This window comes from Manis pentadactyla, chromosome 13, assembly GCF_030020395.1.
Source record: "Manis pentadactyla isolate mManPen7 chromosome 13, mManPen7.hap1, whole genome shotgun sequence".
Taxonomy (NCBI): Eukaryota; Metazoa; Chordata; class Mammalia; order Pholidota; family Manidae; genus Manis; species Manis pentadactyla.
The window spans coordinates 37,412,990-37,430,297 of NC_080031.1; the positions used below are offsets into that span (position 1 = coordinate 37,412,990).

A 17,308-nucleotide genomic window follows, 5' to 3' on the forward strand; every position below is an offset into this window, starting at 1 on the left:
ACAGTAGAATCTTAGTCAAAATAAAACCCTAAGATGTTAATGTTGTAAAAAGATTAAGATCTTATACTTTTAATGACATTCAGTATTTAATCACTGGGAAAGTTAAACTATAGACAGAGAATGTTCCTCAGGAGCAAGTCAATGAATGAACAAAACAATGCCATTCTTCAAGAGGTATCACAGCAAAGTGGCATAAATTTAAAGAGTTAATACACAGAACATATAAAAGAATTTTACTTACAGGTGCCTTTTTGTCAATTGGTTTTATAACAAATTTTTTGTCATTAAATGAAATATTTCTGATTTCACTCCATGGAAAACCAATTTTAGGTGTTAACCTTAAAAAATGAGAGCATCCTTTTAAATTAGAAGCAGGAAACAATGGATAAAATTCACAATAACTTTGTAGGACCAATTTAGCAAATGACCAGTCTTTAGAGTTCCAGATTTTCAAAATATATTAACATACTCATTAACATGCTGTTAATATTATCTTTTAAGGGGAAATTTGATCAATTAAACCATGTAACTATTCAAGGATTTCATAAATGTGTCATGGACATTGAAAGCATTATACTTACATTTTTCTAAGTAGCTAGAAGAAATTATATAGCAACTAGAGCGTACAACTCAGCCTCTTGGGGTTTGCATTAGCTCTATTTAGATTCAAGCTACTACAACCATTAGTTTAAATACATTTAAGAAGAGAGGGGGAAAAAGAAAGATTTCATAAGTTTTCATGTGAGTTAGGGACATAAGTTACTAAAAATAACAAAATTTTATTTCCTTCCTCTGTTTAGTTTAAAAGTGTTTGGATATTTGTGAATACACCAAAAACACTAAATTTTCAGTATACTTTAAAAGGATTAATTTTATGGTATGTGAATTATATCTCAAAAAAATTGTAAGCATTCATATAAACAAACTATAAAACTATAAAACAGCTGTCCCTATTTTACAGCCCTACACATAAAGATGTAGAAATCAGATTGGAACAAAGAAATTTTATTTCTGCTTTCCATATCTTTTACCATTTCAGACTATCCTTCAAAATGTATCACTGCTATCTGATAATGGGAGTACAGACTGATTGTGATGCCTATGCTGGCCAAAATCTTTTGGTCAGTCTTCTGATAACAGTATTCATTTATACCTATTTCAGTCCTTTTCATTCTTAAGCCAACTAGGAAACACATGAAGCAAATAATTTTTCCTACATAAATCACTGTTTACTCAATGTGCATGTATTACACTGCCCTCTAATGGCCGGTCACTGAGATGTCAGTTACATGTTCACAGGACTATGCTATATACTACATTTAAATGTTACTTTGAAAAATTCTAAAGCAATTTCCTCATGTAATTCTCACAACAATCTTGTGAATTAAGTCTGGCAGTTACTTGAATATTAGATACTTGATAATTTGGCTAAGGTGGGGCATAAATTAGATATAACTAAGTAGTAAAGCTGGTTAAAGAAACTAAAGTTTGTATAGTTGTACCCTATTTTGAGTTTTTAATTTTGGAAATACAAGTTAAGATAGCTGAATATATCCTCATTATATTTAAAAAAAAAAACAACCTGAACCATTACAGGTAAGACCAAATTCCCTTTTGTCTAATCACCAATCCCATCCTAAGCTAACACTCTCTTTAATATTCTGTCCCCATCTTAATCTGTATTCATACATATACTGGGTGCTCTAATAGAACTAATACAATAATTCTTAAAAGAAAGAAAAAGGAAAAAGACTTGGTCCACAAAAATTAATCTTGAAGTCTTTTGCTTTTCAGAATTTTCTCTTCTGAATGATACAGCATTTTGACTTGCTTTGTAATATAAAGGAAAAAATATATATCAAGAGTAAAAATTAGTAAAGTGCTCTCTTTAGGAGTCATATGCTAAGAAATGTGTAATTTGTTAGACATCTGTAATAATGAAACTACAGTTCTGGAGGTAACCCAGAATAAAAAGAAACAAGAGGGGATTGATTATTGGTATAGACTTGGACATTTAAGTGTTGTTAATAAATTAAAGAAAAATATAAAGCAACTGCAGCTATAATTCCTGAAGAGTGTTTGAAGAACCTGATGTATTTTATTTAATAGAAAAACTAACACCTGCTCAATTTCAAAATAAAATTACACTGTTCACTATGCTTAATACAGGGATATTCTACTTTATTGATGTCTAAAAATATTCAAAGCAATTCCTATGAGATAAATGTTTAAAGAAAACGGTGTTACAAACTACATTAAATCATACATCTATTAATTTCATTGTCTCACTGCTCCTGATTTCTTATATATGTTAATTTCAATTCAACCCACATGCCAAGCATAACATTTAAGGACTTATTGTTCACCTATTAAAGGAACAAATTTCAATTAACTTGGTGAACAGAGCTCAAAAGAGATCAGTAAGCATACTTTAAATAAAAGTGAATCGTCTCATTTGATAAATACACTTAGAATTCTGGAACTGCAAGATATTGGAAAATAGAAATATGGTATCTGAAAGCTTATGTGGCATTAACTAATCTTTTAATTTGAAAAAAAAAGTAGTAAAGGTGATCAAACAGAAAAAGAGCTTTTACAAAGATTAAAGTTATAGAATATGATTAATGACTAGTACACTATGTAGCAAATTTACTTACTTGTCATCATGCTCATAAATATTCAGACCCAAAGCATCAACACCTAGCCACAATTCAGTTCCCTTTTTATTTTTTATTTCAAAATAGTTGACTCCATACATTTCTAGATCTTGTGCAATTTTCAGGTATTCCATCATAGAATCTTCCCTGTTAAAATAAAGCTTATTGTGATATATTTAAGTGTCTAAGAAACAAACATACTTTGGATTAAAATTTAGTGCTTGTATTTATTAATGTAAGTTGAAATCTTTCAGAGATAACCAGATAACATTTATAAATGTTATAAAATAAAAATACTTCAGTTTAAGGAAAAATACTATGAAAATACCACCAAAGTACCTTAGCATTCCTCTATGTTCTTCATGCCAGTTTTGTATTCTTTCTTCCCACTGTTCTTTTGTTAGTTTGTGTTGTTCCAAAACACTATAAAGGAAAAGAAAATCTATGAAAATGCCTCTATGATTCAAAGTCAATATTCCTGTAAAGTCTGGAATCATTCAGTATCTTGACTGTAGCAGTTGTCTAACACATCTATTCACATGATAAAATTGCAGAGAATAAATACACACACACACCAGATGACTGCATATAATGCTGATGAAATCTGATTACGATTGGTGATATATTATTTGTTATAGTGTACTAAAGTTATGCAAGACATTATCAGGGAAGGCTGAGAGAAGGATACAAAGGATCTATTATTTTTCAGTTGCATGTGAATCTATATCTCAAAAAAGTTTCTAAGATCCTGAAATTTTAGATAACACTTTTTTTTACTTTGAGGTGTCTTCCCCAGGTTGCAGTATGGGATGTAGGAAAAGGAAGCAGAGGAGGATTTGTTGGTTTTTTACTTTTAATTTTTATACTGAGGTACATACAATAAAATCCACAAATCTGAAACAGCTTAATTTTGACATGTGTATATACTCATATAATGCATGTTTCAAAAAGTTATACAGATAGTTATGGGAATTAAAATGTTTCAAATGAGTAAAATAGTGGACAAAAAAAAGAAAATTACTTTCTTAATTGAAAATCAGAATTCTTGAGCCTTAATTCTTACTTTACATATTTACCTTTGTTTCCTGCTAAATTAAGTTATGTTCTATAGGTAATACTTTATATAAAAGTATACAAGTAAAAAGTTATACTTTTTCACCATCATTAACCTAGTAACTTTTTATTATAGTTTCCAGTGTCCCTTATGTAAATGTAAACAAACATAAATACTCTTATTTTCTACTAATATTTAAACACCGTATCAGCAAATTCAATATTTACCTAATTTATGTGCTATGCACACTATAGATTGTGTATTCCTATTCTCTTTGGGTCATACGATGATTTTTCATTTTTAATAGTGAGTTTTCAGATATTTTACTGATAGCAAACTACATGTTGTTAAAATATTACTGTTTTACCATCTAAAATTTTTACCTGAATCCCAGGGACTTCATGGCAGTATAAAGGATCTTAGGATGGACTCTTCCCTTGGACAAGTTACTCATTATTGAGAGTAGGTTCCTTTATGCAGACTCATACAGACCACTGTGATCTTCCTACACACTGCTCCTTTCCCTAGGTGTCCCCTTACAAGCTCTTCTTTTTTGGGAAAGGAGTTTTGTCTTCCTCCTTAGAGCACTGAAGTTTCCACATTTTTCTTGTCTTTATACTTTCCCTGACTGTCTGGGCTCTGTGTTCACCAAGAGGGAAGCAATCAGCCTTGAGGCTGGTAATAATATATCAGTGCAGCCAATTGCTGGTATCACATTAAATGAACCTGAAGATATGGGTTAATTAAATTGCATGCCACTAAAGTTTATGTTCTAGCTTTTTATATCCTGCATTTCAAATCTCATTCATTTGCATTCTGCATAAGGTACTTATATCATTAATCTGTATGACTGGCAACAGGTATCCAAATAATCCCCAAGCATTTTTATTTTGTCCAGAACAAAGGAGTCCTTTTTCATGCCTAAGTCTAATCTGTCCAAACATAGCATTAAATTTGTCTTTCTAGGCCTTTAAATGACTTCTCTTCCACTTTCTAGGACCATCACTCCATCATTATGTCCATCATTAATGACATAGTTAATGACATATTTATTGTCCTCGGCCTACATATACTGTCATATATACTTAACTGGTATTACAGAGGGCAAAGACTACATCCATGTTGCTCACCACCGTATGCCTAGTACCAGCACTGAAGAGGTGATCAATGATATTTGTAGAATGAATAAAAGAATTAAAATAAATATACTTGGTGGGCATTAAAGATGGTGGCGTGAGAGGAGAGACAGAGGCCTCCTCCTAAAACTGGATACAATTAGAAAACATAGTTGGCGCAACTAATCCTGAGAGAACAACAGGAAAGAGGACGGCATCAGACTGCACACACCTGGAGAAAAGAGCAGACCTCACTGAACGGGGTAACGTACCAGACCTGTGGCTCGCAGGACCTGAGCCCCTCCCCCACCCTAGCTCACTGGTGGGAGGAAGAGAAACAGAGCAGGGAGGGAGTGGAAGGCTTGGGACTGCTGAATACCCAGTTCCGGAGATCTGCGCTGGAAGCACAAACCTACATTTCATGGTCCTTTCATGAGACTCGCATGACTACCGGGTTGGAAAGCTAATACAGGCAGAGTTCCTGGGGAGACTGGGATTCCGGCCTCTTGTGGAAAGCAGGGATCCATATCCAGCTGCTCTGGGACAAAAACATACCTGTATGACCGGCCCACTGGCTCAGGCAGTGGAGACAGGCACAGCAGCCAGGAGGCGGGGAACAGCTCTTTCCTCCCACCAGGCACCAGTACCGCTCCCCTGAGACCCCCAACATTGCTTCAGGGGCTGAGCAGCTCCAGAATAGAGCTTCTGGACACTAGAGGGCGCCATATACAAACATGAAACGCCAAAGGAACCTTGTCCAGAGTAAAATTGTTAATACAACTCCTGAGAAAAATTTAAGTGATATGGACCTCGTGACTATTCCTGAAAGGGAGTTCAAAATAAAAATCATCAACATTCTAATGGAGGTATGGAAAAACATCCAAGAACTCAGGAATGAATTCAGGTCAGAGTTCCAATCGTTGAAGAACACGACAGAGGGTATTAAAAGCAGGTTGGATATGGTGGAGGAGACAATAAATGAAATAGAAACTAGAGAAGAGGAATACAAAGAAGCTGAGGTACAGAGAGAAAAAAGGATCTCTAAGAATGAAAGAATATTGAGAGAACTGTGTGACCAATCCAAGCGGAACAATATTTGTATTATAGGGATACCAGAAGAAGAGAGAGAGAAAGGGCTAGAAAGTGTCTTTGAGGAGGTAGTTGCTGAAAACTTCCCCAATCTGGGGAGGGAGATAGTCTCTCAGGCCATGGAGATCCACAAATCTCCCAACACAAGGGACCCAAGGAAGACAACACCAAGACACATAGTAATTAAAATGGGAAAGATCAAGGATAAGGACAGACTGTTAAAAGCAGCCAGAGGCAGAAATAAGATCACATACAAAGGAAAGCCCATCAGGCTAACATCAGACTTCTCAGCAGAAACCTTACAGGCCAGAAGGGAGTGACATGATGTATTTAATGCCATGAAGCAGAAGGGCCTGGAAATAAGATAACTTTATCCAGCAAGATTATCATTTAAATTTGAAGGAGGGATTAAAGAATTTCCAGATAAGCAAAAGCTGAGAGAGTTTACCCCCCACAGACCATCTCTGCAGTCTATTTGGAGGGACTGCTATAGATGGAAGTGTTCCTAGGGTTGGATCGCTGTCACTAGAGGTAGTAAAACCATGGTAGGGAGGATGGAGCAGTTGATTGCAAGGCAAATACAAAATTAAATTGACTATCCCCAAAGTCAATCAAGGGATAGACAAAAAGTACACAATCTGATACCTAATATATAATGAACAAAGGAGGAGAAACAGAAAAGAACCTTTAGATTGTACTTGTAACACCATACTAAGTGAGTTAAGTTAGACTCTTAGATAGTAAGGAAAGTAACCTGGAACCTTTGGTAACCACGCATCTACAGCCTGAAATGGCAGTAAGTACATACCTATCGATAATCACCCTAAATGGAAATGGACTGAATTCACCAATCAGAAGACACAGAGTCACTGAATGGATAAAAAAACAAAACCCATCTATATGCTGCTTACAAGAGACTCACCTCAAACCCAAAGACATGCACAGACTAAAAGTCAAGGGATGGAAAAAGATATTTCATGCAAACAATAGGGATTAAAAAGCAGGTGTTGCAGTACTAGTATCAGACAAAATAGATTTCAAAACAAAGAAAGTAACAAGAGATAAAGAAGGACATTACATAATGATAAATGACTCAGTCCAACAAGAGGATATAACCATTCTAAATATATATGCACCCAACACAGGAGCCCCAGCATATGTGAAACAAATACTAACAGAATTAAAGGAGGAAACAGAATGCAATGCATTCATTTTAGGAGACTTCAACAAACCATTCACTCCAAAGGACAGATCCACCAGACAGAAAATAAGTAAGGACACAGAGGCACTGAACAACACAGTAGAACAGATGGACCTAATAGACATCTATAGAACTCTACACCCAAAGGCAATAGGATACACATTCTTCTCAAGTGCACATGGAACATTCTCCAGAATAGACCACATACTAGGCCACAAAAAGAGCCTCAGTAAATTCCAAAAGATTGAAATCCTACCAACCAACTTTTCAGACCACAAAGGCATAAAACTAGAAATAAATTGTACAAAGAAAGCAAAAAGGCTCACAAACACATGGAGGCTTAACAAAACGCTTCTAAATAGTCAACGGATCAATGACCAAATTAAAATGGAGATCCACCATTATATGGAAATAAATAACAACAACACAACACCCCAACTTCTGTGGGACACAGAGAAAGCAGTCTTAAGAGGAAAGTATATAGCAATCCAAGCATATTTAAAGAAGGAAGAACAAACTCAAATGAATAGTCTAACATCACAATTATCAAAATTGGAAAGAGAACATATGAGGCCTAAAGTCAGCAGAAGGAGGGACATAATAAAGATCAGAGAAGAAATAAACAAAATTGAGAAGGCTAAAACAATAGAAAAAGATCAATGAAATCAAGAGCTGGTTCTTTGAGAAAATAAACAAAATAGATAAGCCTCTAGCCAGACTTATTAAGAGAAAAAGAGAATCAACACACATCAACAGACTCAGAAATGAGAAAGGAAACATCACGACCGACCCAAGAAATACAAAGAATTATTAGAGACTACTATGAAAACCTATATGCTAAGAAGCTGGAAAACCTAGAAGAAATGGACAACTCCCTAGAAAAATACAACCTTCTAAGACTGACCAAGGAAGAAACACAAAATCTAAACAAACCAATTACCAGCAAAGAAATTTAAGCGGTAATCAAAAAACTACCCAAGAAAAAAAACCCTGGGCCAGATGGATTTACCTCGGAATTTTATCAGACATACAGAGAAGATATAATACCCATTCTCCTCAAAGTTTTCCAAAAAATAGAAGAGGAGGGAATACTCTCAAACTCATTCTATGAAGCCAACATCACCCTAATACCAAAACCAGGCAAAGACACCACCAAAAAAGAAAATTACAGACCAATATCCCTGATGAACGTAGATGCAAAAATACTCAATAAAATATTAGAAAACCGAATTCAAAAATATATCAAAAGGATCATACACCACGACCAAGTGGGATTCATCCCAGGGATGCAAGGATGATACAACATTCGAAAATCCATCAACATCATCCACCACATGAACAAAAAGAAAGACAAAAACCACACGATCATCTCCATAGATGCTGAAAAAAGCATTTGACAAAATTCAACATCATTCATGATAAAAACTCTCAGCAAAATGGGTATAGAGGGCAAGTACCTAAACATAATAAAGGCCATATATGATAAACCCACAGCCAACATCATACTGAACAGTGAGAAGCTGAAAGCTTTTCCTCTGAGATCGGGAAGAAGACAGGGATGCCCACTCTCCCCACTGTTATTTAACATAGTACTGGACATACTAGCCACGGCAATCAGACAAAACAAAGAAATACAATGAATCCAGATTGGTAAAGAAGAAGTTAAACTGTCACTATTTGTAGATGACATGATATTGTACATAAAAAACCCTAAGACTACACTCCAAAACTACTAGAACTGATATCGGAATACAGCAAAGTTGCAGGATACAAAATCAACACACAGAAATCTGTGGCTTTCCTATATACTAACAATGAACCAACAGAAAGAGAAATCAGGAAAACAACTCCATTCACAATTGCACCAAAAAGAGTAAAATACCTAGGAATAAACCTAACCAAAGAAGTGAAAGACCTATACCCTGAAAACTCTAAGACACTCTTAAGAGAAATTAAAGAGGACACTAACAAATGGAAACTCATCCCATGCTCTTGGCTAGGAAGAATCAATATTGTCAAAATGGCTATCCTGCCCAAAGCAATATACAGATTTGATGCAATCCCTATCAAATTAAAAGCAACATTCTTCAACGAACTGGAACAAATAGTACAAAAACTCATATGGAAACACCAAAGACCACAAATAGCCAAAGCAATCCTGAGAAAGAAGAATAAAGTGGGGGGGGATCTCACTCCCCAACTTCAAGCTCTACTATAAAGCCATAGTAATCAAGACAATTTGGTACTGGCACAAGAACAGAGCCACAGACCAGTGGAACAGATTAGAGACTCTGGACATTAACCCAAACATATATGGTCAATTAATATTCGATAAAGGAGCCATGGACGTACAATGGAGAAATGACAGTCTCTTCAACAGATGGTGCTGGCAAAACTGGACAGCTACATGAAAGAGAATGAAACTGGATCACTGTCTAACCCCATACACAAAAGTAAATTCAAAATGGATCAAAGACCTGAATGTAAGTCATGAAACCATAAAACTCTTAGGAAAAAAACATAGGCAAAAATCTCTTGGACATAAACATTAGCGACTTCTTCATGAACATATCTCCCCAGGCAAGGAAAACAAAAGCAAAAATGAACAAGTGGGACTATATCAAGCTAAAAAGCTTCTGTACAGCAAAAGACAAAATCAATAGAACAAAAAGATACCCTACAGAATGGGAGAATATATTCGTAAATGACAGAACTAATAAAGGCTTGACATCCAAAATATATAAAGAGCTCATGCACCTCAACAAACAAAAAGCAAATAATCCAATTAAAAAATGGGCAGAGGAGCTGAACAGACAGTTCTTTAAAGAAGAAATTCAGATGGCCAACAGACACATGAAAAGATGCTCCACATCGCTTGTCATCAGAGAAATGCAAATTAAAACCACAATGAGATATCACCTCACACCAGTAAGGATGGCTACCATCCAAAAGACAAACAACAACAAATGTTGGCAAGGTTGTGGAGAAAGGGGAACCCTCCTACACTGCTGGTGGGAATGTAAATTAGTTCAGCCATTGTGGAAAGCAATATGGAGGTTCCTCAAAATGCTCAAAATAGAAATAGCATTTGACCCAGGAATTCCACTTCTAGGAATTTACCCTAAGGATGCAGCACTCCAGTTTGAAAAAGACAGATGCACTCCTATGTTTATCGCAGCACTATTTACAATAGCCAAGAAATGGAAGCTACCTAAGTGTCCATCAGTAGATGACTGGATAAAGAAGATGTGGTACATATACACAATGGAATATTATTCAGCCACAAGAAGAAAACAAATCCTACAATTTGCAACAACATGGATGGAGCTAGAGGGTATTATGCTCAGTGAAATATGCCAAGCAAAAAAAGGACAAATACCAAATGATTTTACTCATCTGTGGAGTGTAAGAACAAAAGAAAAACTGAAGGAACAAAACAGCAGCAGAAGCACAGAACCCAAGAATGGACTAACAGTTACCAAAGGGAAAGAGACTGGGGAGAATGGGAGGGTGGGGAGGGATAAGGGCGGGGAAGAAGAAAGGGGGTATTATGATTAGCATCTATAATGTGGGGGGTGTGGGAAAGGGGATGGCTGTGCAACACAGAGAAGACAAGTAGTGATTCTACAACATCTTACTATGCTGATGGACAGTGACTGTAATAGGGTTTGTGGGGGGGGCTTGCGGTAGGGGAAAGCCTAGTAAACATAATGTTCTTCATGTAATTGCAGATTAATGATAATAAAATTAAAAATTTTTTTTAAATAAATAAATAAATAAATATACTCTGTCCCATTTTTTAAAGACTATGTCTATAAACAAATACTTCCCTACTCTACTAGGTTTGTTTTCTTTTTCACAGTCAGCAGTTCATTAGAGAACTGTCCATATGTACTATCCTTCATTCCCACACCTCACATCCACTGCCCCCAGTCTACCACCATCTGGCTTCGATCCCTGACACTCTAATGAAATTGCCCTTACTAAGGTCACTTAACAATCTCCTTATTGTTAAGCCCAAGAGACACATTAATCCCCTCATATTCAATCTATTTGTACAATTTGACATTGCTGATCAGTCTCTCCTTAGAGTATTCTTTTCCTTTGGTTTCCAGGACGTGACACTCCTCTAGTATTATTCTTGACTCTCTGGCCATTTTTTTCTCAAAATACTTTATAGGAACCTCTTACTCTGTACTTAGCTTTTAAGTTCCAGCAGGTCTATCTTCAGCCTTTTTCTCATTCTGTATGTACTTTCAGGCCAATCTCCCTCTTTCCCTTGGGTCATCATGTATTCGCTGATTACTCCCCAAACTATATCTGCTCTCCAAGACCCAGACCTACATCTAAAAAGGAATGCTAATCATCTCACTTGGTTATACTACAGATATTTCAAACTCAATAGGTTCAAACCTGAAATCTTCTGAAAAATATTCTTGCTCCCCTTATCTTGGCAGAAAGGTATTACCAACCACTCAGATTCCCAAGTTGGAAACCTGGCATGTAAAATTTTTATATATACTTTGTTTAAGCAGAGATACTATCTGGTAGAGCGGATTATCCATACATCACCAGAGCTACACTCTAGAGTGGGAGAACAGACTGCTTAACTGGATTGTTCAGAACAAGAATTAAAAGCATCCATCAACATCATCAAATTATTGTGTGTGATTTACAATCACCAAATAACCTTATGATCATTAATTTCCCCCTCCAAGTACTTGGATAGTGAGAATACAGGGAATAATTCAATCACTGTGAAGGTATTTTCTCCATTCAAAACCAAACAGTTAATATTCTGACTGTATCAGTCACTTTTATAAGCTTTGATAGCTTTAATCTGTCCTCAAGAGACTATCACCTTGAAGAATACCTGAGTGGGCCATCAAATTTAAAGATCAAATTCTGAAAAGCATGTGCTGTCTTCCTTCTTAAACAGAGTCAGTTACAGCACACATGCATTTAAAATAAAGAAATTAATTGAGCTTGAAAGTGATTACAGTGTTTAAACCATGTTTTTAGATCACATGACTATTAAATGTAAGCCAAATACCTCATCTGATGCTCAAATAGCAATCTGATCTAACAGTGAAAAAACAACTACCTATGTTATACTTGCTGAGATAAAGAATGCCTATTCTTTTATAAACAATTCAGTAATTTTTCAGGGTAATTTTGATCATACATAATATTTACCTTACATACGGATTTAAAACCTAATGCACTATGCATTTTACTAAATACATATTATACTTCAAATAAAAAAAAAACTAGCCTTTCTCCAAAACGAAATTAATTTACCTTAATTCAGTGCTTCAAAAAATCTGAGACAAAGAATTTTAGGTTAGAATAATTAAAACCAGACAAGCATCCCCTATTCCTGGTTCTTTTGGTGAGCAACATGCATTATTTGACCTTCTAAGATAGCTATTAATGCAATAATATTAAAGGGAAGACATTATAACATTTAATAGTCACATATTAAAGTTACTATGCATAATGGTATCTTCTAAAACATATTAAGAGCATACAATTTATTAGCTGAAAATAATGCCTACAACCAAAAGAAATTAATAAAAACATACATAAAGTAGTTTTGTCTCTCTTCCTATTTAGTACTTATGAAAAAGAACATCTAGGAGCTTCAATACTATGAGGAAGTGTTACAGAATTGAAATTTTTTTGTTTAATTTATTCAACAGACATCAGGTTTATATGTACCAGGTAATTTTACTACATGCTGGTCTTTAGAAGTTCACACAGTTGATGAATAGTAATGATAGGGGTTACTAAAAAAAATGATAGGAGTTACTATATGTAGCACTATTATAGGTACACTGTCCAGAATTGAAATTTTAGGTTAATAATACACAGTTTTGCATTAAATAGAAACTTTAAAATTCAGGAATTAAGACTAAGAACAGTAACAACTTCTCTCCAAGTTCAAAAAGAAAGATCTCCATGTACATTCTAATATCAAAGAATAGTGTGCTACAACTAAGAAATGAGATACTTAAAAGTAACATTTGATGTACTTTCTAGATTTCATAAATACTACTATCAACTAATACTTACATCACACTTTACAGTTAAAACTAACCTATACAGTTCATGTTCTATAATCATAAACTGTGAGGTAGGTAGAACAGAATCATTATCTCTATCTTGCAGATTCACATACCAAGGCTCAGAGATTTTAGATTATGTCCATTAAGGTCAATAACTAGCAAAGAGTAGAAATCAGTACTCAAAATCGAGGTCTTCTAATCATTTCCTCCTGTGTCATGCTACTTTAAAGTAACTGTTATAGAGGCAGCAGTATACTGCAGATAAGAACAAAGCACTAGACTAAAGAGTACGAAAACTGAATTAAAAATGCCTTTTAAAAAATTAGAACCTTCGTTTTAATTCTATAGAGGAAATATACTTGGCACTTACTATTCTCAAAGGCATTTATGATAAGCACCTATCTGCCTGTGGAGAATTTTTAACCAAGCAGCAATAGGCACACGCTCCCCCAAATCCAAATGACCACTACCTCCATTTATTGTCTATCTTGTAAGAATGAGGAGAGAAGAGGCAGAAAGTTTAGATAACTACAGGGCATATAAATCTATGTAGCTACTACATCATGATTTTTAAAAGTATATTCTCTGATCCAGCTGGCAACTTATAATCTAAAAAAATAAAAAATAAAATCTATTTACAAACTTCTGAAATAAAATTTTTCAGAGACTATAACATAAAGGCATGTTTCACTTACCGCTGGGGTAGGAGTCTATCATTAGCCAGGTAGCCTGCTTTATGAATCTCCTTACTATAATCTCCATATTTGGCTTGGACAGCATAGGAAGCCAGAAGAACTGCAGTTTCTGGTGGGCAATATATCTCATCATTTAAGATAGCTTCTTTAACTTGCAGAAAGAAGAGTCTTTGAGTTATTTCTTGAATTAATTCCTCAGAAACATCTTCCGGAAAGAACTTAGCTCTAAATTTGAACTGCAAAGGATTCTCTTTTTTAACATCTTGCTGTGTCACCTGTAACAGTAATTTCAAGTATAATCAACAAAAATCTTAAGTTCACTATAACTGAACTATAACTAGTAAGTTCACTATAACTATCACTTCAAGTTCTTTTTGGAATTAAGTAAAATGTGAAACATAAGGTTCTCAGTCTATAAGTAAGATTCTAAAACGTGTAAAAAAAATACGTCCATATGAATGTATGAGAAAGAAAATTCTATGTATGCTCACAATTGTGACCTGTAACTCAACAGACCCTATCTAATAACCAAACTGAAACTTCTCTTGGGAAGCTTACCCCGCAGATATTTAAATCAAAGTCTTATGTGTTAAGTTTTCAGTTAGGGAAAGTGAACGTATCTTTCTCCTGAGGTGGTAAGTTGATGGTACCTTACTGAACTAAAAGGCATGATACCTTTAATGATTCACAGGGACAACTACAAAAGGAAGCCTGAAATCAGTCAGACCCTGAGCCTTTCTGGCACAAATTCACAATCACACTAACTTCAAAATAACTTAATTCGTTGAATATCATATGTATTTTACCTTTTTATTTAGTTTAAGCCATGTAGAATAACCTTTGCTGTCCACATACTGCAGCCCAAAAAACCAGACCTCACGCAAACCAACTGTTTTCACCACCTTAAAAAAAAAAAGTAAATTTCAGTTCAATGGTCACATTTTAACCAGACAAAGAAGAACAGAACTACATAGGTATTATTGCTATATTCCTTTGCTATAGAGATCTTTCCTAAATTTAACATATCAAAGGAACATTTCTGAAAACTTAAATTCAGGTTTTTGTATATTAAATTTTGTATTTGATCTACTTTTTGATACTTCCCTCTCCCACCACAACCCCAACAGATAACAAGAAAAGTCTGGGAAATAGAAAACAGAGCTGTCATAATCCCACATTCCTATTCTGACTTCCCAAACAGCTACACTATCAGGTAGGCAAGGCAAATGGTATCATTTTGGTGACAAGAGACTCTTGAGAACATTTAAATGCCAATCCCCAGGTTACCCAGCTGGTGATTTCACCCCCATTTCTACTTCCCTTCACTCACCATCAAATATTCTATGTTCTTCCCTCACTGAGCAAGAAACCAGTCTTAGAACGTGTCATGAATCCTTTCTACTGCTTTGCTCACACATCTTCCTCTACCTGGAATGTTTCTTCTGCACTTTTATCATCCATTGAATAATTTACTCCTTAAGGCCAAACTCAACTAACCTGCCTTCTATGAATGAAACTCTTCTACCAACTAGATTAAAATTAATCACTTTTTCTTGATGTTCCCATAGAATTTTAATATACTGCTATTAAAACATTTACTCTATCATATCATAGTTAACTGTATTATTAGTAGTTTGTCTATTTACCCTCCCTGTTTAAAACTAAGGACAGAAATTATTGCCTTATTCATCTTAATATCTATGTCATCTCAAAGAATGCTCAGCCTGTGGTAGGTACTCAAAAGTATTAAATAAAGTGGTGAGCTAAGACCCACCACAACCAGCACTGTACTAACAATTAACAAAATTATGTTTTTTAAATCTATACTTAAAATGAGAGAAGTGAACCAGGGGAGGTGAGAGTTTATTAACATTTTAATTTTAAAAGCTTTACAGGAAGATTCAACTTTAGTTCTTAAATAATAAATATTATTGGTTTATTTTTTTTTAATCTAAAAACATGTCAAGTTTTTGGTTTCAAGATAGCAATGTGAATCCTTCACTTTACTTTCCCTCTCTTGAGAAATTTCACTGAAATCACAAAATACACACAATAATCGAAAATAAGAAAAAACACTTAGCTAAGAAAGTTACCCTCAAAAAACCAAAAACTAAGAAATGTCTGGATGATATGGACATAAAGACTCATAATGATGCAAAAATTGATCAAAGCCAAACCAAAACTTCAGTGTGGACAAAGGTAATTCCAAATAATTTAACTTTGGCAAAAGATAAATTGTCCCAACAGAGCTATAGAAAATATTTCAGCACAGAATAGCAGAAGTAGGAAATTTATATAATTCAAGAGCAGCAGAGAGTTGTGTATCAAAGTAGCCAGCCTCAACTTTTGCCTCAGGCTTAGTGTTTCTCCATGCTGGCTAAGGGGGATTTGCCACCGCAGGTACAAGGCACAGTCCCTGACCTGTAGACCATCACCACAAACAGCAGAAAGAACAAGAAAGCTCAGCTGTGAAATTCCTAAACAAGCCCTCTCTCCTCAACTTCTCTCTTCACTAGGGGTTCTTGTAAATTCCCAATCACATACTTTCATAAGTAAAAAAATAATGTTTTGGTACACAACTATATTTATTTATAAATTAAAGACATGCTATCACACTATTATAAAAGCATATATATATATATATATATATATATATATATATATATATCTAAAAAATAATCTGAAAGAGGAAAGCAAAAATATGAACATTTTAGTATTTTTTTCTTGTATCCTAACAAATCATGTTGAGTATTCATACTCGTTGGGGGTAACACTCTCTACTTTAATCCCATAGATAGAAGCTAGAAGAGGAAGCTACCGAGGGAGACGTCAGCTGGGAGCAACCACAGGACTTCCGGCTCCACTCGAGCCTCCTACACACAGCGGCTGGCCCCAAGCTGACATCATGGTCAGGAATGTGTGTGTATGTTTGTCTTTATTAAATACTGTTCGATTCTCATTTAATTCTCACAACAAATTTCTGAGAGTAATATTATCATCATCCTAACTGTACAAATGAGAAAGATGAGGCGAAGAGAGTGACTTGTCCAAAGCCTACCTGCTGCACCTGGGACTCTGCTGCAGGACTGTAGCTCCAGAGCCTGCGCTTTTAAACTGCTACATGTCACTGCACTATGATAAATGAGGTTTTTCCCCCTGGTATCCAAACTAAAGTACTATTTAATAAAAAGCAAGTATTTTACTTCTCAGTATCAAATACTAAAAGGCCCATCTGATTAGTTTTTCAATTCCACTACCATCTCCCCCACTATAATTAACAGTTCAACTTGCTATGAAATACAATAAATGCTAAATGCTAACTCCATTCACATTTTTATTCAGTTAAGATAAACTATTTATTTAGAAACAGGAGGCCCAGAGGAATTAACACAAGTGGATGTTAGATCACAAGATAAAATATCTACAGGG

General features: G+C 35.0%; 1 protein-coding gene across 4 annotated transcripts in view; it reads right to left on the minus strand.

Annotated features, from left to right (window-relative positions):
* RDX (radixin) overlaps positions 1-17,308 on the minus strand; it is a 91,314-nt gene that overhangs the window by 42,063 nt on the left and 31,943 nt on the right. For 3 of the 4 annotated variants that reach the window (XM_036895713.2, XM_036895711.2, XM_057491089.1), the window contains 5 exons: positions 14,686-14,781; positions 13,880-14,154; positions 2,997-3,080; positions 2,658-2,804; positions 242-338 (listed from right to left, as the gene is read on the minus strand). In XM_036895713.2, the coding sequence (XP_036751608.1) occupies positions 242-338; positions 2,658-2,804; positions 2,997-3,080; positions 13,880-14,154; positions 14,686-14,781 (699 nt within the window). The remainder of the gene's footprint in view (positions 1-241; positions 339-2,657; positions 2,805-2,996; positions 3,081-13,879; positions 14,155-14,685; positions 14,782-17,308) is intronic. The other variant, XM_036895714.2, reaches the window with a different exon arrangement.